Source organism: Dipodomys merriami, unplaced genomic scaffold (genome assembly GCF_024711535.1).
Source record: "Dipodomys merriami isolate MVZ:Mamm:240054 unplaced genomic scaffold, mDipMer1.0.p SCAF_39, whole genome shotgun sequence".
NCBI classification, from domain to species: Eukaryota; Metazoa; Chordata; class Mammalia; order Rodentia; family Heteromyidae; genus Dipodomys; species Dipodomys merriami.
In genome coordinates, this window is record NW_027205492.1 from 2,381,532 (window position 1) to 2,401,843 (window position 20,312).

Sequence of the window (20,312 nt, forward strand, 5' to 3'; positions counted from 1 at the left end):
CTTCCTGTGTTGGCAATTTACCCCCATCTAGTTAATGACTTCTTTTGTTCAAGAGTTTCTTTGCCTTTATTTGGCTTTGCATATATCTGGCACCTTGTAGAGGAAACCTCTGAAACTCTGACTTTGAGGCGCTACTTCTTTGCCAGGGAAGGTTTTAAACTAAATATAGGGTTTTTGCCAAGAGGAGACCTTAGGGAAAAGATGAGGAAACTGGGTGACATTCTGGCTTTCTTAAAGCCAGATGTGTGTTCTCTATCTCCTTGGTTTGGTTGGGAGTGAATCCTCTGAATGATAGGCTACTTTACAATGAGAGTGAAGTCCAACAGAAGAAAGAAGTCAGTAGGAGAGCATCTGGATATTTCAGTAGATTCAAGCCTCTAGACTTTACAAATTGCATCCCAAAGCATTGAAAGTATTTGTAATTGTGATCATGAACTACTTTGGTTGTCTTTGAGGATGGAAATTGTAGTGAACAGGAGGGGAGTGAGGAGCCTGGAGAGAAACAAATGCTGTTGCTGATCTTTTAGAATGAAAAAAACAAAGTGTGTATTTCAGATATTTTACAGTAGTGTGATGTTGATACAGGAAAAACATATATACATAGAGAGAGAGACTGGATGATTAAATCAGTATCCTCCCCCCTTACTACTTAAAATAAGAATTCATCACTAGAAAATAGCACACTCTCCACATCAATCAGCAGCCAACCAGGAAGAGAGAAACTACTCCAAGCACTTAAAAGAGAGCAAATGTGCTAGAGAATTGGCACCCAGGGATCAGAAGATGCAGAAGATGGTGGCAAGGTGCCTAGAGAGTAGCCATATCAGGAAGCTACTATCCAGCCCTGCCTCGAGAAACCAAAAAGAGGGGACGATAGTCAAAGGTCAGAGGTCAAGATCTCCCCGCAGGAGTCAGAGCTCCCATAGACCTGGGGGAACAGTTAGATTCCTGGGGGTAAACACCATTACTGTCAAAGAAGAAGCTGACACCAAGACGGGCAAAGCTTCTCTCTATTTTCTGCGTTACTATCATCTAAGCCATTGTCCCCCATTGGTCAAACCTAGAAGTCAGCTGGCAGAGGGGTCCAGGAAATGTAGTCTGAAGGGATCACCTGCAAGTGCCAGCAGAGCAGAGCAAGAGTGAAGAATGGATGTGAGACTTGGATGGGCTAAGAACCAGCATCGGCTCTCTATGAACAAGGAATGCCGAGTTCACTTCTTTGCAACTTTTGAGGGGTATCTGGACTTAGAAACCAGGGAGATTGCCAGTACTGTGTTTTGATTTCAGCAGTTGGTACCGTACCACAATGAACACAACTGTGATTAACTTTTCAGGATAGCTAGCCACATGTGTTAGACATAGTTAGACAGGGCTTGTTAGAAACAGCTAGACCAACACATCGTTAGGCAAGACTTTCAACTAACTGCCTTTCCCAACTCCTTGTCTATAATACTTCCTCCAACCCTCACTTACTTTTTTTTCTTTTTTCTTTTTTTTTTTTTTGTCAGTTGGGCTTGAACTCTGGTCCTAGGCGCTGTCCCTCAGCTCTTCAGCTCAAGTAGCACTCTACCACTTTAGCCACAGCGCCACTTCTGGCTTTTTCTACTTATGTGGTGCTGAGGAATCGAACCTAGGGCCTTATGCATATGAGGCAAGCACTCTACCACTGAGCCATCTTCCCAGCCCCTCACTTACTTTTTTTAAACTTCTTATCTATACTTCCTCAAGGCCCCACTCACAACCCTCTGAAGCAGTTTTATCATTTTAACCATTTCAGAGATGAGAGACTGAAGGCCAGAGAGATGAAGCAAGAGCTGGCCATGGGCCCTGGCAGTCTGGCCTAGAATTTAATCTCTTTAAACTCTGCCATCTCTCTAATGAATAGGAGGAGACATTGCTCAAGCCCAAACTTGTCTTTCTTCAAAGATCTGGAAGAAAGAGGCAGATAGGTATTAAGAAAATCTGGAACCTTATCTTGACCAGCCAGATAAAACCATCTTTGCATTTCTATCTGTCCCTGCTGAGTCTGCCACCCGCTGTGCTATGCTAAGCTGTTCTATTTTATACCTGGCTTTTTTTTTTTTAAATTTAAGATTCTCTTCATGCCCTCCAACTAGTGTAGCATATTCTAATATCTAAGGGATTGATGAACATGTCATGTGAATCTTGTTATATGGGCAAAATTATACAGGCTTTGCTCAAATGATATTTAAACTTGACCTTTTAAACTTAAGTTCCTTCATCCCTTTCACTCCCTTTGTATATCAAACACCATCTCCAAGCCTTTAAATACATTGAGTTTAGCTTCATTATTAATCTCCGAGCTTTCTCTATGAGACCTTTCTTGATATTTAGCAACCAAAGCATTTCCTTTAATTCCAAAGGAGACAAGTTTTGCTTAAGCTTAGGTGAGCCTTTTCGGCTTTATTTCCAATACCCATTCTTTTAACTTGGTGTCTAGTCTTTTTTCTTAATTGCTGACTAACTTCCTTCCATACTGCAGATCGCTTGCTGCTTCACTGGGTCTGATTGATAACGGAGTACTTAAAAAGGATTATTCCATCATTCTTTTAAGTGACATCACCTAGGATGTTGCTCAAGTAATAAATAAATTGCCTCAATTCATCATATGACAGTAATTGCTTCTAGCCAAGATTTAACATGGAGTCAATGTCAGGTAGCTAGAAAAGACTACAGAGACAGTTTTGTGTTGTTTTCTTTTAAAGATAGCTCTACCCTCGCTACTGAAAACCATTTAATAAAATATGGAGTTAAGTGTAAAGAAGATACACATTTTTAATATATCACAGTCCTTCAATATTACCCAGCCAGATCCTAAGAGGTTAGAATTGACTTCATCAGAGCCTATACAACTAAATCTGCTAAATATTGCTGACAGAGGTGCCCTCATTTTCAGCCCTAAATGGAGGTTAGCACCCTGAGAGATGGGAATAGCTTTCATTGATTGTTTGAAAAGCATTGGGCCACTCAAATAAATTGTTCCTCCAGTGGTGATTTTGCTTGGTCCCATGCATCTCCTGACTGGTTCCAGGTGGCATTCATTTTGCACAATGAATGGTATGTGTGGGTCAAACTCCACTCCAATTGTGAGTGTTTTTATGAGCTGGCATTACAAGATCTTTATGGACAAGTTCTTCTGGAAAATCCCTTATTCTGAGATCACTTGTTTACACATTTGGATTTAGCACCCTAGGTATCATTAAGAGAAGTCATGCCCCATGGCAATTCTTACCCCTTACAGGGTAAGATTGAGAAAACTCTATGCCTCCTGATGATCTTCAATGCTCTCTTGTACCTCAGATAAATTTATCTTAAGAGTTTTGCTGGGACCCAATGGGGGTTGGGAGTGGATGCAATCTGCAACTAGAATTAAACTAGAGTTTGGTACAGCTGTTCAAAGAAACGAGGAAGAGGGTGTTTTTTTTTCTGTTTTGTTTTGTTTGGCATACTGGGTTGGGTATCAAGCTATAGAGAAAGTTACCAATCAGGATATGAAAAGGTAGGAATCAAATTGAAAGCAGGGATAAGAAGTCAGTAGCTTGGATTTAGGATGCTCTGGCAGATGGTCTTGTATCCATGATAAGGGATGAAACTATCAGCTATGCTTTAATTTTGACTAGAAACAAAATTTAGCCCATAGCCATAGAACTGGATGAGCCGAGTGAGTTCCTAATGGACTATATCCATTAGCACAGGCTTAATCTTAGGCCACAGAGAAATGGGCCTGGATATAGCCTAACCCAAGAGATGCCTGGATTATAATGATGAGAGTGAACATAGCAAGGTGCTGGACAGTGGAGACACTGAAGAGAGAATCCTGCCATCTTGGTATTGAAGAGATAGCCCTGCCATCTTTGTAATGAGAAGACAATCCTGCCATCTTGGTAGGAAGGAGATAATCCTGCCATCTTGGTACTGAAGAGACAACCCTGCCATCTTCATAATGAGAAGACATTTCTGCCATCTTAGTATTAAAGAGCCATTCCTGTCATCTTGGCACTAAAGAGACAATCCTACCATCTTGGAGACCATTTCTTCTATTCCTTTTTAAAAGAGAAGCGTACAAACAGAGAATCAAAGTCCCACATGCTGGGCACTTGTACAAGGCATACCCAGAAAAAGGGGATTCACAACTCTGCTTAGGCAAAACTAAACCACACACTTGATTTCTGTATCTGCAGAGTTGCACAAACATGGCAGGCATCCCTAACATCATACAATAGCTTTCTTTCTCCTTTATCTACCCCATTCTCCTGCCTACCTGCTGGCACCCCTATAAGGGCTGCCCTGCTGAGGAGGATGGAGAGGCAGAGTTAGCACAGCACCAACAGCCCTGGCTCTTGCTTGCAGAAATCCATGTGCTGAGCCTGGAGCCCAGGGGGCTCAAAGCCGCTTAGCTGCCACTGACAGGAGCACCCACAGCCCGAGCTAGGGATTAAGGATTTAGTCTGAAGAGCAGATGTAAGAGAGAACACACACTCTTTAGGATGCCCTGCGGCAAAGCGGTAGTCCCTTTAGACCTTCTCAGGCAGCTGGTAGGAGAGAGCACGTGGTCACGCTGAGCTGATTGTAATTCTTCCTGTGGAGTTCAGAGCAAGCCCCCAGGTAACTGTGGGGGCAAGAGAGGCCTTCCCAGGAGCAGAGAACAAAAGCCAGTCATGGACTATCTGTAGGACAGACAATCTCAGGACAGAAAAAGCAGGTGACAGCCAAAGGCTGGTTGGTCTGTGACACCAAGGCCAGGCCAGGGCAGGTCCAGTAGCAGATGCTATTGCTATTCAAATGAAGAAGTTAGACTATACTAGTAAAGACAGCCAGAGCCATAGGAAATAGAACAGTGTGAGCTAAATTCAGGGAAGGGAGAGAGTCCACAGGGGAGGTTCTCTGGGGTGTCACTGTCTGGCTATCATCCCCTGGAGATCTTCCCATTGTAGAGACAGGCACTGCCCACCATACAGAGGTTTGACCCTGCCAATAGCACAAGTGCTCTGGCTCACTGTGTTTCCAAGTCTGTTAGGTTTCCAAGCTATGGTTATTTGTAACCTGAATGGCTTAAAACAACAGTTTTTGAACTCACAAATCTGAAGATGACAAGGCCCAAATCAAGGTGTTGCAAGGCCATGCTTCTTATGAGGGCTGGGTAGAATTCTTCCTTGCTTCTTTCCAGCTTCTGATAGGTTTCAGCAACTCTGGCATTCCTTCTCCTGCAGACCCTGACTGCCACCAATGTCTGTTAGCACATAGCTTTCTCACTATGTCTTTGTCTTCACAGGATATTTCCCACCTCCTCTTATAAGGACAACAGACATAGTGGATTTGGGTAAACCACTGTGACTTTGTCTTAAGTAAGCACACCTGCCCCAAGCCTCTTTCCTTCTTTTTATCTGTCTTTTCTGTGGTGGGTGGAGGGAGGGTAGGATTGAACCCAGGGCCTCATACTTGCTGAGCAAGTGCTCTGCCACTTGGGCCACGTATCCAGTCCTTTGGTTTTCATTTTGTTTGGGTGGTAGGGTCTTCACTAAGTTTGCCCAGGCATCGCCTCACACTAATCTTCCCGCCTTTGCCTTACAAGTAGCTGGGATTATAAGTGTGTACCACCATATCTGTCCAGTGAGACAGTCCTTCTAAATGAAATCATTTAGGTATGAGAGAGTTATGATAGGAGCATATCTTTGGGGGAGGGAGGACACACTTCAATTCATAATTTTAAAGCCGGGTGATGATCTAAGTAGCCTGGGATGGGGATGCCAACAGGAGAAAGATTTTAGCCTTTCATTAAGTAAAATGCATGCAGCAACAAGGTCAGGGCCCAGGAGATAGTGTGCAAAAAGAGTGTTCAGAGACTTCTGCTTGGACCTGGAACAAACAGAACATTCGCCTCTGGGAAGGACATTATGTCCCAGCTTTCTGTCTGAAGTACGTAGCAAGGTACACCAGGGGCAGAGGCTCCCCAAGGCTCCTACTCAGAAACAAAATTCAATTCTTTCTAAACAGTTTCAGACAAACAGATTCCTCAAGGGATGCCTATCTCATCTGACCCAAAGCAGGCAGGGAAGGATGAGGGAAAGCAAATTGCTGCCCAGCAGGGGCTGCTGAGTTCACATCATGTTTCTGCCAGCTATAGTCAACTTATATACAAGCACGCGTCACCGTGCCTGAAAGAGGAGGAGGTGCCTGGAAGGGAGTGAGAAATCTATAGCCAGGATTAGTGGAAGTATGCAAGGGATCAGAGAGAAGGGCTGTAAACATGCAGCACAGAAGTCAGATTAAGGCAACTAACCCCAGCAGGGGGAACAAGACCAGCAGTGAGTATAGCAGCCTTTGTGGAGCTTCCAGCCAAATCCACCATGAGCACGTTCCCTTTTTCCCTAGCCTTTGTCCCTTAGCTTGTGAACACTGAGACATTGAATCCCTGTATTCTGTATGAAAAGTTGATCATCACCCTGCCCAAAGGATGGGTGAAAAGCATAGCCCTGCTATTGACAGGAAGTGATAAGGGTAGAAATGAGGGCCCACATGTGGGTAGAGGCCAATAGGGTCACAATGGTACAATGAATCACCCACTATGACTACTACCCCATCTCTGCTGGTCCAGGACCAGGGCAAGCCAGGACAGGCACTAAGCTGATCGAGGACAATCCCCATAGATGTGCAAGGATTCCTTTTCAAGCACTTTGGAGAGTATGTTCCCAGGTATCTTGACATGTAGGGTTTTAAGGAGTTCAAATACTGGCTTACCACCCAATGCTCAGTGCTCACAATCAACCTAACAAAATGGCAAAAGACAACCAAGGTGAGCTGTTAGAACCATCACCGCACAGGGGCAGAAGAGAGGAGCCGGGTGAGTATGCCATGACTGGCAAGCATTCTATCAACGTTCAAAAACTGCTCACATATAAGACAGTTCATGCATGAGGGAGGCCAAGGAAATGGATACTATCAGTGTGCTGGACACAGGGAAAGAGCTGATAGAAATTGAACAGCTTCAAAACCATCTCAGAAGATGAGAGGATGAGATCATAGAAGGAGAACATCCCAGCAAAGGGAGAATATGGATTTGCAAAGCCAAGTACTATTCACATGGTCAGTCAGAATGCATGAGGCACAGGATGTGTAGGAGGAAGTCGAGTTTGAGAGGGACAGGGACATGCGCCCAAAGTGGGAACATTTGAGTCAAAACCAGAGTAATTCCCGGAGGTTTACTCTGGCTTCAGTGAGGAGTACAAGTTGGAAGGGGACTAATGTGGAGACGAGGATACCAGTTAAGAAAGCTGTGGTGCTGATCCAAGCAAAGCTTAGCGAGTCTCACACATGCATGGCAGCACAGAGGAAGAAGGAGGGAGAGGAGAGAGGGCAGCATGAGTAAGGTAAGGAAAGCTGACGCTGGATTTCTGAATCTGAGTAGAATGGCACTTTGGAGGGAAGATGGTAGGCGGATTTCTCATTGGTTTAAGGAGAATGACCCAGGAGAGAGAAAGGTGATATGAGAGCCTCAGTCTTAGATGATCTTTTTTTTTTTTTTCAGATATTTGTACTGCAGGAAGAATAAATACTAACGTGCTAAGGAGATTATCTCATCCTTCTTCTGCATTAAGTGTATGCACTCAGCTGGGAGACTGGTAACATAAAAGAGCAGTGGGAATGATGTATGAACAGCCTTGGGTCTGCCAAGCTTTGAGCAGATAGGGACAGTACTGTAAGTACTAGATACTTCTCTCTGCACAGCCAGTCTTGTAGTCACACAACTAGACCAACAGAAGAGCTGAGGACAGGCCTCTGCAGTGACCACCCGCTGTGGTATCTGTCTCTAACCTATACAAATCACCCTCTCCCGTGCTGTGAGATCAGTTGAGATCTTGGCTGAGAAGGATTGGAGGATACTCAGGTTAAAGGTCAGAGTCTCCAGTATTGGGTCATCTCAGCTCTGGGTCCTACTTAAGCCTTGGACAATCACAGCAACCGGGGTCACTGTGCTTCTGGACAGATAGGGGTTGCCTTCTATGAATGACATGCCTTTAATCCACAAGCTTTCTTAGGAGAAGCAATCACATCTCCAGATGAGAACAAATGTCCCCTGGGAGTAACACAGAGCAAAAGGAAATGGGTGGATGTTTATTGGGCCTCCACTGTGAGTCTATATTCTTTTTGCTCAACAACTAGGGGCCAAGAGACAGAAGATGTGTTTTTGCTCTAGATTCATCTAAAAGGGTACTCTCTGCATCACCTGAACTCATGAAGTGATAGAAATGTGGCCCGAGTGATGGAAGAACTGGATTTTAATACATATTTTTCCAAAAAATTGCAGTTTAAAACCTGAAGCAATGAGAAGCATGTGTGCCCATTATCCACAGTTTTTAATCTTTTTAGGATTATATTTCACTTTAACCTTTGGAAGTATATAGGCTCCAAATATAAAATAAACACCAGAACTCAAAAACTTGGTTCAAAAATAGGATGTGAAAATATCTTCCATTTAACAGTTAAAAAATTATACCTAGCAAAGTGATATTTTAGATATATTAGGTTAAATAAATTATATTATTTTAAAATTTCACTTATTTCATTTTGACTAATGTGATATTTAAAAAATATTTGGAAAAATGATACTCATAGATCAAATTTTTTTTTAATTTATCAATGCCACCAGTGGAGATTTTTGATAGGAAATAATTTCTCAATGAGGGGATATTTGAGAATGTCCGGGGATATATTTGTTTGTGACAGTTGGGACACCAGGGACACTGTTAAATGTCCTACAGTACATATGACTGCCCTCCACGGTAGAAAATGATCCAGCCCCAGATGATGGTGCTAAGTTTAGAAGCTTTACATACAAGATAACATGGATGCCTTGAAGGAAATGCCAGCAATTTCTGGAAGACCTGAACCACAGCTGGAATGAACTGCCCCCCTCCCCAAATTAACACATTTATCACATTTAGTGCCTATGATTAACTACAGATGCACAGATTCTTAGTCCTGCATCTACAGATGAGAAGAACAAGGTCCAAGAAAGAGAAATAACTTCTGATCAGAATGTGGCAGAGCTGAGAGCCAAGAACTGAGAGCTGAAAGCAGTAACCACGCACCCTCAACAGCCAACCCATTCCTGTCAAATCATGTGGCTTCTCAAGTGTCCAGGTTGCATACACCTGTCATGGCAAAGCTCCGAATATCCCCATCGCTCAGATCCAGGCACTTATTATTTACATTAGCCATTTTTGCTACCAGGGGACAGATGAGAACCAAAAAACCACCCTTTGAAAGAGACAGCCTGCTCTAAGAGAAAGACTCGCAGTCACCTCACCCATCAACTGAAGCTGGGAAGCTGGTGGAAATAAATGGAACACAATGAAATAAACCTGTCAGAGAAAGAACATTCACATGCCTCAGAAAGCACGGGGAAAGAACAAATGTGCCTGATATGAGATTGGCTCTGTTTAAAGAAAACATTATCTGACTGCTCCACTTGAATAGAGCCCAGAGAACAATGGCGGGTGGAAGTGGAGATGCCCCAACACCCCCCAAGGGGAGCATGGTTTCCTTAAGCTTCAGTGTTGGGGACAGGGGCAACAGCACTTTTCTCTCATTGTCTTTCTGCTTGCTTTTCTGTGTCCATCTGTGCCTCCCCTTCCACCCTCCCCCTCCCTCTCCTTGTGGGAAAGGGTGAGGTTGGTAGACCTTTGGTAGAGTGGGATTGGGGATGCACATTTGTGGAAGGCTTACTGGGTGGGTACTGCTGTCCATGTGGGGGCACTCTCCAAAATGATCAGATTTCCCCTTTAGGATGGCTTTGAAAGTTGAAATAAGGCTGTCACAACTCACTGAACATCCCAGAGTGAGGGTGTGGCAGAGATGACCTGCCTGAGATGTGGGCAGTGGCACAGTGGGCTGAGAGGTTGGTGACAAACACCAAGACGGGAACAAAACTGGACTCCGTGGGTGGGGACTACAGAGGCTTTGCCTAGGTTTTCTTTCCTGGCCTGGTGTGCCTTTTCTCTTGTTTCTGTAGGAGCTGACTACAAATGGCTCATAGATATCCTCCTTCCTGCCCATGAACCATCAGGCTGAGGTCTCTTGGATCCCCGTGGCAGCCCACAGCCCTTGGCTAACTGAAACAGGGGGCCAATGCTGCAGGATGGCTCACATTCCACAGGCCCCCAGAGGCTCAACTGATGCAGAGCTCCACTACATCCCTAAGTTTTGTCCCCTGTCCTATCCCATCTCCCTCCCTTTCCTCCTCCTCCTTCTCTTTTTCTTCTTCTTCTTCTTCTTCTTCTTCTTCTTCTTCTTCTTCTTCTTCCTCTTCTTCTTCTTCTTCTTCTTCTTCCTTCTTCTTCTTCTTCTTCTTCTTCTTCTTCTTCTTCTTCTTCTTCTTCTTCTTCTTCTTCTTCTTCTTCTTCTTCTTCTTCTTCTTCTTCTTCTTCTTCTTCTTCTTCTTCCTCCTCCTCCTCTTACCCCTCCCCCTCACCCCTCCCCCTCCCCCTCTCCCTCCACCTTCTTCTTCTTCTTCTTCTTCTTCTTCTTCTTCTTCTTCTTCTTCTTCTTCTTCTTCTTCTTCTTCTTCTTCTTCTTCTTCTTCTTCTTCTTCTTCTTCTTTTCTTCTTCCTCCTCCTCTTCCCCCTCCCCCTCCCCCCCTCCCCCCTCTCCCTCCATCCCTCCACCTTCTTCTTCTTCTTCTTCTTCTTCTTCTTCTTCTTCTTCTTCTTCTTCTTCTTCTTCTTCTTCTCCTTCTCCTTCTCCTTCTTCTTCTCCTTCTCCTTCTCCTTCTTCTTCTTCTTCTTCTCCTTCTCCTTCTCCTTCTCCTTCTCCTTCTTCTTCATAATAGAGCTGGAACTCTAGGCCTGGGCACTATCCCTCAGCTCTTCAGCTCAAGGTTAGCATTCTACCACTTGAGCCACAGAGCCACTTCCAGCTTTCCGGTGGTTTATTGGAGATAAGTCTTATGACCTTGCCTGCCCAGGCTAGCTTTGAACCATGAGCCTCAGATCTCAGCCTCTTGAGTAGCTAGGATTACAGGCATGAGCCACCAGCGCCCGGCTCCCTTTCCTACTTCTGAGAGCACACTTCAGTGAGGAATCTGTAACAAGAATCTCCAATACCACCAAACCTGCACCAAGGGAATCTGGTCTAAGACATTTGCCTAGATAACAACCTCTCAGTGGTTATCTATGTCTGACTTGGATGGGCTCCATATGCTTTGAAGAATGGCACATGTTTATAAGATACGAGCTCTGTGATATAGTTTAGGAAAGGGACAGGTTTGCATCAAGAAAGCACTAACACTAGATCTGACTCTTCTGTTCTAGCTCCATTGACATTTTTATTATCTTATTTAGTCTCAGAATACAAGTTCAGATTGAGAGAAAATAAAGGAAGGGGTAAGGCAAAGGGGAGGGTGAAAATGAGGAAGGGATGACACAAATCAAGATGTATTGTACACCTCAATTACATTTTTAAATAGCAACAACATTCAATACATCACCTACAATATTAAGAAGAGAGGGAAGCAATGGGGTGGGAGGAATGGGTGAGAAGGTTGAAAGGGGTAACACTGATCAAGAGTACTGTATTCATAAACAGCTTTGTTGAATGGAAACCCCTTTGTACAGCTAATTAAGTATGATAATCTTAAAAAGAATACAACTTCGGAGGAATATACACTTGTAATATACATAATACATTCTCCTCTAAGTGATAGGTACTGTTATTCCTATTTCACAGATAGGAAAAGCAGGGCTGAATATTATTATTATTATTATTATTATTATTATTATTATTATTATTATTATTATTATTATTATTATTATTATTATTATTTTGTCAGTAGTAGTGTCTCTTCAGCTCAAGGTGAGCACTCTACCACTTGAGCCACAGAGCCACTTCCAGTTTTCTAGTAGTTTATTGGCGATAAGAGTCTCATGGACTTTCCTTGCCTGGGCTGGCTTTGAGCCATGATCCTCAGATCTCAGCCTTCTGAGTAGCTAGGATTACAGGTGTGAGCCACCTGTAATCATCCAGAAGTGCTGATTATTTTTAAAGGGATGTGTCAGGACCAATGGCAAATCTAAGATCAAAGCCAAGTGTAATTGTTTCATAGACCTGTTAGGTCAACTCTTTTCCAACCTCAGACTACAGCTTAGTTATTTCTCCTGTGAAGCAAATCCCTCCATTTTTCTAAAAAGGGTTGTTTTTTTTTTCCTTAAAACAAATGCATATTATCTTTCCTTTATAGCATTGCTCACAATGATATGCTTATCTGTGCAATTTTTAAATTTTAATTTTGAACAATGAGTATTTCCCCTCTTATAGACCCACGTCTTCTTTGCTTGTCATTGTCTTCCTTAGTACTTAGAACAATGCCTGGCACATAGTAGGTACTTAGTAAGAATTAGTTGAAGAAATGGATGGACAGATAGAGTGATGCATGAATGGGTGGTTAGATGGGTGGGGGCATGGATGGATGGATGGATGGATGGATGGATGGATGGATGGATGGATGGCCAGATGGGTATGCTGGTAAATGGAAAAATAGGGTAGAGAGACTGCCAGCTTCTCTCTGGTGCACCTGACCTGGGGGAACCCACTGAGTGTGGGTTTTTCTGAATCCCCTCCCACCACCCAGGACTCTGGTGATCACCTGTGGTGAAGAGGCAGAGTGGAGTCCCCGGGGTCACCTGGGCGCTGCCCATTGGTACTGACCACAAGGAAGCCAATCCCCAGGCAGCATGCAGAAGAGAAGGAGAGAAAGAAACACACATGAAAATGTGCAATAGGTGAACAGCACTGCAATTCTTGTGGCTCTGAAGAGCTCACACTACACAGCAAAGAACATCATGATCTCACAAAGCAAGGGACTGAAATCAATTTTTAAAAATGAAACAAGAGTCAGAATCATCTTTTATCAAGCACCCATGACATGTTAACTACTCTACCAGGTGCTTCAAGTATACACAATGTCTCTAAAGACTTACGCTAGACCAGAAAGGTCAGAAGTATTATAAATGAATCCAGCATTTTTTCCCAGCCAAATCTCATGTCCTTCAATCTTCCTTTTCCTCCAAAATTGTTCCCCACCCATATAGCTACTCAGTCTAGAAATCTGGGAGTCCTTCTTCACCCCTCCTTTCACCTGACATCCCACTTATAATGATCACCAGGTCTTATTAATTCATTTCCAGAAAAGCTCTTGAAGGTACCCACGGCTCTGAGTTTTATTCCTAATTACTCAGATTACCCAAGTGTGACACTCGAACTAGGAAGGAATATCCTTCTAATCTTGTTCTCCTACTCTCTGTCCTTCAGTTGAAATGTGTTCATGTCCATGTGGTCCTCAAGATAACCTGCAAATTTTTCAATGCAGTTCACAGATGTTCAATGGTAAGTCACCAACTTTCCCTTCCAAGTCTTATCATCTATCTACTATTCTCTACTCTACCCAGCAAAGAATAAACATCTTCCCATGATTAATAGTCCCCAGGCCATGCCCAGGCCAGATACTTTGCATGGAACATTCTCCTTCTGCTTCTTTACTTGTCTGACTGTTGTTTTTCTTTCAGGGATCAATTTTGAACTCCTTCCCTTTAGGATCACTGAATCTGGTATAGATATCCTGTCTCTTTTCTCCCAAATGGCTGTAGCTTTCCTTCTTGCAATAACCTCATTGTATTAGAAGTGGATGTCCTTATTCTGTAGTGTCCTGGAAGATGTATCCTGTCTTGTTGACTACTGTCCTCCTTACAATGCACCTGGCACATAGTAGGTACTCGGGATATTTGTTGGATAGATGTAGGAATGAAGGAAAAATGGTAAATCAGGGAATACCTATAACTTGTTCCAGGGCATTGTCAGATGCTGTGTTTACACCAAGTTTGGCTTGGTTTTAATGTTCCTGTCTTTCCATACCTACTACTTGTATCTAGAGAAAGTGATATAAAAGCCTAGAAAGTGTCTTATGCTTGTGGGGACATCCTCAACCGCTGATAAACAGGAAATGCATCATTTCAAACACAATACAGGTTGCAAGCTTGATCAGCAACCATGAAATACCGTAATGTTGAAGCACCAGTAAACATCAATCATAATAAACATATGGGCAGCTTTGTCCTTTTCAAAGTACATCCTAACTCAGGAGTTAACAAGCTATGGCTCATGGACTAGATCTGACCCCAACTGTCTATTTCCTGAGTGTCCATAAGCTGAAAATGACTTTTATAAGTTTTAGTGGTTGAGAAAAAATAAGAGGAATATTAAAACTGTATAAAATTCCAATTTCTATGTCCACAAAGTCTTATTTCAATCCAGCTGCATACATACATGCTTCTCACCATTGGTTTTGTGCTTCAGTGACAAAGTTGCTATGTCTGACAAAAATCATGTCTGCAAGTTACCTGCATGTTTCATTTGTTTGTTTTCTGGTCTGGGCTTGAACTCTGCACCTGGGCACTGTCCCTGAGCTTCTTTTTGCTCAAAGTGAGCACTCTACCACTTGAGCCACAGCTATACGTCAGGCCAGTCCTGGGGCTTGAATTCAGGACCTGGGCACTGTCCCAGAACTTCTTTTGCTCAAGGATAGTACTCTACCACTTGAGCCATAGCACCACTTCTGTTTTATTCTGTGTATGTGGTACCGAAGAATCAAACCCAGGCCTTCATGCATGTTAGGCAAGCATTCTAATGCTAAACCAAATTCCCAGCCCCACTTCAGGCTATTTTGAGTAGTTTACTGGAGTTAAAAGTCTCATGTAGTTTCTTGTCTGGGCTGGCTTCAAACTGCAATCATTAGAATTCAGCCTCCTGAGTAGCTAGAATTATAGGCATGAGCCGGGTTACTACCTGAGTCTTTAAACAGAAAAATTTGATAATGCCTGTTTTAAGGGGCTCTTATTTATTTACTTATGTATGTATGTATGTATGTATGTATGTATGTATGTATGTATGTATGTATGTATGTATGTATGTATGTATGTATTTCCCCTATCTTTGGAGGAAGTCATGGCAAGGACTTTTGGCTTTACATGTCAGAGAAAAAAAAAGAAAAGAAAAGAAACACCTGCGAGAAGAAATGGTTCGTGTATTCATAGCCCTTTATTATTCTCTCACGCTGCAGTCATGTCCCTGACCTCAGCTCATGTTCTCCTTCCCATTGTCTAAGTTGCAGCTAAAGTTTCCTTCCTGAACAAGACAGCTTAAACATCTCTCCTGTCCAATGTTCACATTGATATTCTATACATTCTATGGGACTATCCAGAGTCCTGGTAGAGGGTGGAGGGGAGGCGGGAGGGGGATGGGGACTAGCCTTGCATGGTTGAATTTCACCTCTGACTCTAACCTCTTCTGGTCATTTTGGCATGCTACCATCCTTGTCCCATTCAAGTTCATTCCATCTTCCCTTTGCTGGAGACTGGATCCCGGGCCTCACACATGCTAGGCAAATCATTTCTCATCGAGCTACATCCCCAGACTCTTTTGCTTCCAGTGATCCATTTATTTACTTCTTGGGCCTGAAATGCATCCTTGCCATACACTCTCCAACCTGTACAATGTGGGCTTTTATCCCCTCTTCTCTCAAAACTTGCTTTAGCATCCAAACATTTGGAGAAAGCATGGACTAAGTTCATTTAAAGTTCCCTTTCCCTGTTCCCTTATTTCAGTAGCATTCAGTAGCTCTCATCACATGGTACTGATATGTGTATGTGTGTGTGTGTGTGTGTGTGTGTGTGTGTGTGTATGTGTGTGTATATATATATATATATATATATATATATATACATACATATATATGTATACAAACACATATGGCTGTCTTCACTAGCTGCTACTAGTTGAGTGCTTATTATAAGCCAGGAATTACACTAAGCACTTTGTATGCATTAGTTGATTAAATTTGTCTTTGAGGCCTGAGAAATAAATGGTGTCATTTCCACTGGTTTATAGATTGTGAAACTGAGATGCAGAGTTAGTGAAGTGCTATTTCCTGCTTAGATTCTACAACTGTCCATGTCCAAGGATGAAGTTTTCAACTGCTAGGGAATAAGACGCACATATGAATTTTAAATCAGCCCAGACGTCCTTCAGTGGATCAAGAGAATGTGGTATTGATACATACATACAAACAGACACACATATATGTGTTTGTATATATACGTACATAAATAATGGGATTTTATTCATCCTTAAAAAGAATGCTATTGTACCATTTGTAAAGAAATGGAAAGACTTAGTAAAAATTATGTTAAGTAAAGTAAGTCCATTCCACAGAGACAAAGGATTTATGTTTTCCCTTATATGTGGAAGCTGAATTTAGCTTATAAACTCATAAGTCAATATGCTGGGTGGATGCAAGAGTGTACAAATGTATTAACTAAACATGGTAGATTCAAGGGAGATCTCAAATGGTGTAATTCCTTAGAAAACTGAAATCAAAATAAAACACCAGGAAGCCAGTACTTGAAAGGGATGAGGTAGGGTCCTGGGAAAAGAATAGATGAATGAAGAGGAAAAGAGGGGGAAAATGCAGAGAAGAATTCAATGTATATCCTACAAAATGAAGAAGAGTGAGGGAAGGGGTGGGTAGAGACGGGATGGGTGAGAATGTTGAAAGGGGAGACACTGATCAAAATATATTGTATTCATAAGCTTTTTTGTTAAATGGCAACTCCTTTGTACAAGTACTTAAAGACTGAAAAAGAAATAGTCATGGAGTCAGAGAGAGCTACTTAGAGACCTTAAGCTCTTTATTTAACCCTTCTGATCCTAGACAGCTTCATTTGTGAGGAGGTTAATAATGATGATATTTACTTAGTGCAGAGTATGTGCCAAGCCTTACTTCTATCACCAATTTTAACTTCACGTTAACACAACAATCCTGTGCCTGGCACATAGTAGGTGGTTAATTTCTACAAGCCTCCTTTCCACCACTGGGCACACTACACTGAGATTTCATCAATGGAGATTAAAACTCTCTTTATATCTAACTCTTGTCTCCAGCCTAACTCCAATTTTTGCTACCCTCTACTCTTACTTATTTTTTTGTACCAGAAGTAGGGCTTGAACTCAGGGCATGGGTGCTGTCCCTGACCTTTGTTGCTTAAGGTTAGTGCTCTACCATTTGAGCTACAGCTCCACGTCTGGAATTTTGGTAGTTAATTGGAAATAAAAGTCTTCTGGACTTTCCTTCCTGGGTTGGCTTTGAACCATGATCCTCAGATTTACAGGTATGAAAAAAGTAATATCCAGCTCTACTCTTACTTTAAATGGCTAGCATTTCTCTTTGTAAGATAGAGACACCTTAAGAACTACAGGTTTGTGACGATGATAGCTCAGGTGTCTCAGGACCAGAGTGGATCATATGAAGAAATGATCTTCTATGCTAGAAGGATGAGAGTCATTGTTGGGCTTTAAAAAAAACTGAACTCTATTGTACCATCTCTTTACTTCCTGAGTGGAGTGTGGAGAGAGTATGTATGGGAGGGGGGAGCTTGAGCCAATTGAAAAACTAGGGAGTAGGGGAAGGTATGGAAGAAAACCAGGGATGTGCCAACTGTTGTAGCGAGAAAGATATTAAGGAAAGTATATGTCTTAAAAGGATATTGTTGTGTTATTTTCTGATGATCTTATGATGCAATTGCTTTATTCTTCTCTAGTCATCAAACCTTTAGGAAAAGACTTCTGGATGGAGAAGACTCTGGGTCAGAGTAAGTAGGTCAAGGAAGCCTTGCTATACTCAGCCCCTCCGAAAGCCTGGAAAAATCTTCACACTGGGTTTGCCCAGGGAAGAATAGTAATGCCTGGTTAACCTTCCAAACAAAGTGTTGAGCTTTTCCTTTGAAAGTTAAAACAGATTATACAAAGGATCAATAAGAGCCAAATGTTTTATACCAGGCTATCTTACTACAGCTTTATCTCTCTTGCATGATCCTTCATTACAGCTGCTGTCCTAGCTACCTCAGCTAGATTTGGGCATGCTATAGTTCTGGATCTCTCCTGAAATTTCTGGACCTATGTGGAGGAACAGGAAGGGCCATAGTCAAAGGCTAGCAAGTGGAGGAGCAAAATCCTTCACATGGTCAAAAAATAGATTATTGCTGTGCAAGATCCCCTGGGTAAACATGATGATTTATATAAAGATGACAGGGTTAAGGGCAGAAAGCTGCATTTCTGTACCTTTTGACTCCAGCCTGAGTGCATCTGATAGATGGCTGACATATAAACATGTATGAACAATGATGTGACTCCAGATTTTGACTTTTTTTCTTCAGAAAACTGAGAGAGAGACACACACACAGATAGACACAGAGAGAGACAAAGAGAGACAGAGAGACAGAGAGAAGCCTGTACTATATAGGTCTAGATCTCCCTTCTACTCAGAAGTCTAGAAGGAGAAGGAAGCCCCCTATCATCTATTAAACACTTGAATAATTAGTAGAAGGGATTAATTAATAATCTCAGTGAGATGACAGACACTATGGTACATGCCTGTAATCCAGCCACTACAGAGACAGAGGTAGAAAGGTTCCTACCTAGACTGGCCTACATAGATAGTATTGGACAAAACTAAATACAAACAACAAAAGGAGTAGGGGCAGGGCTAAAGTGATAAAGCATTAGAAGAGCTAGGCCCTGAGTGTGAAGTTAATGTTCTGTTGTTGTTATAAAGTTATGTTAATTGTTCCATATCAAACAACCAAGTTTTAGAGAGAGATTCTGTCTTTAGGTCTCTGATTTCTCAGGACTCCATATAAGTGCTCCAGGAAGCTTTATACAAGATAGAACTTTTCACATAGAATTGGATGGATGGGGGAGTGGTAAATCCTGACTCATGACAGATGATTTCTATATCTCATTTGGCTTTTTAACTCCCCTGTGGCCTGTTATTCTGTGGGTAAAGAGGTCACAGACACATCATCCCACCTCTGGGCCCTTGTATTTGCATCTGTCCAATAAGAGCCTCTCTCTGGAGAATGGCTGCTTATTGTCCCTGTCAGTTCCTACAGGAGTGTGTGTCTATTGTGGCGAGAGGAGAGAAAGACACGGATGGAATGACTTACCCCAGGTTTGGCCCATGTGAAAAGAAAGGTGTGTTTATGCAAGACTATTCATTGCCTCTTAGCTACACAGGAGGTTGAGGATAGCTGTTTGGAGCTAGACCAGACAGACAAATCTGAGATACTCTTTTCTCCAGTTAACCAGCAAAAAGCTGGAGGGGAAGGTGGTTTAAGTGATAGAGCACCACCCTTGATTAAAAAGCCAAATGAGAGCAGAAAGCCATGAGTTCAAGCCCCAGTACCAGCATGCACATGAAAACACACACACACATGCACACATGCATGCACATACATACACATACACTCACATACACATACACTGCCCACACCTCTTGCTGGTTGAACTGGAACAATGGTTTTACTCCTTTACTACCACTGTGTGATGGGTGTCACTGGCCCCTTCTCTTATACTTCATTATTCTAGAGTTCAGCTTTCAGCACCTATTCCAAGGGGGCCACTTTAATGGGATCATTAGAGAGTGTTTACTAGATTAAAACTCTGGATGTCTTCTGCAAAGCAACTCTGCAAATGGCTTTATGGTTTCCGGATTTATTTTGTCTCAATGACTCGGCTCAGTTTGCAAATCAAATCAAAGCTGATTTTTCTAACTGCCACTCCTGTGCACCCAGCAGGAGTCTACAGCGCCAGCTGTGTTTGCTTGAAGGCTGGCACCAGAGGTGGGAATGCTACTGCCTACTGGTGGCCAGGGGGGTTGTAACTAATGGCTGTGTGGCAAGCAAGCAAACAAGCAGGTAGCTGCTTGACCTGGTTCAAGGAAGGAGCAGATAAAAGAAATCAAATTTTACTTCCTGAAAGGAGAGAAGGCAGACAGGACTATGTAGTCTTAAGGATTGATGGACAGAAATAAGAAGGGAAAGCAGGGACTAGAGGTGCTTTTTTGGTAGTGGGTATTATAGATTACAAGTTGATGCCTTGTCTTAGTTTTACTCCTCTCTTCCAAAAGAACAGTCCTGATGTATAGCTTTCATTTGAAAAAAAAAAAGTGGCTATGGAAGAATAATGACCTGTTAGTCTTCTATCCATCCATCTGTCCACTGATCCAGGATAGCATCCATCCATCTATCCATCCATCTATCTACCCATCCACTTATCTACCCATCCATCCATCTACCCATCCATCAACCTGCACACCCATTTGTATCATTTGCCCATTTGTTCATCCCACACATTTATTTTATTGAGTGCCAACTTGTGCTAAGATATAGGGACAGTCCTCGGAATGA

General features: G+C 42.5%; 1 protein-coding gene across 12 annotated transcripts in view; it reads right to left on the reverse strand.

Moving 5' to 3' along the window:
• The window catches only part of Ptprt (protein tyrosine phosphatase receptor type T), a 992,204-nt gene that overhangs the window by 160,584 nt on the left and 811,308 nt on the right, over positions 1–20,312 (reverse strand). For 9 of the 12 annotated variants that reach the window (XM_069989779.1, XM_069989781.1, XM_069989776.1 and 6 more), the window contains exon 13: positions 12,662–12,718. The exons of the other annotated variants lie outside the window; for them this stretch is intronic. In XM_069989779.1, the coding sequence (XP_069845880.1) occupies positions 12,662–12,718 (57 nt within the window). The remainder of the gene's footprint in view (positions 1–12,661; positions 12,719–20,312) is intronic. 12 annotated transcript variants of the gene reach the window in all.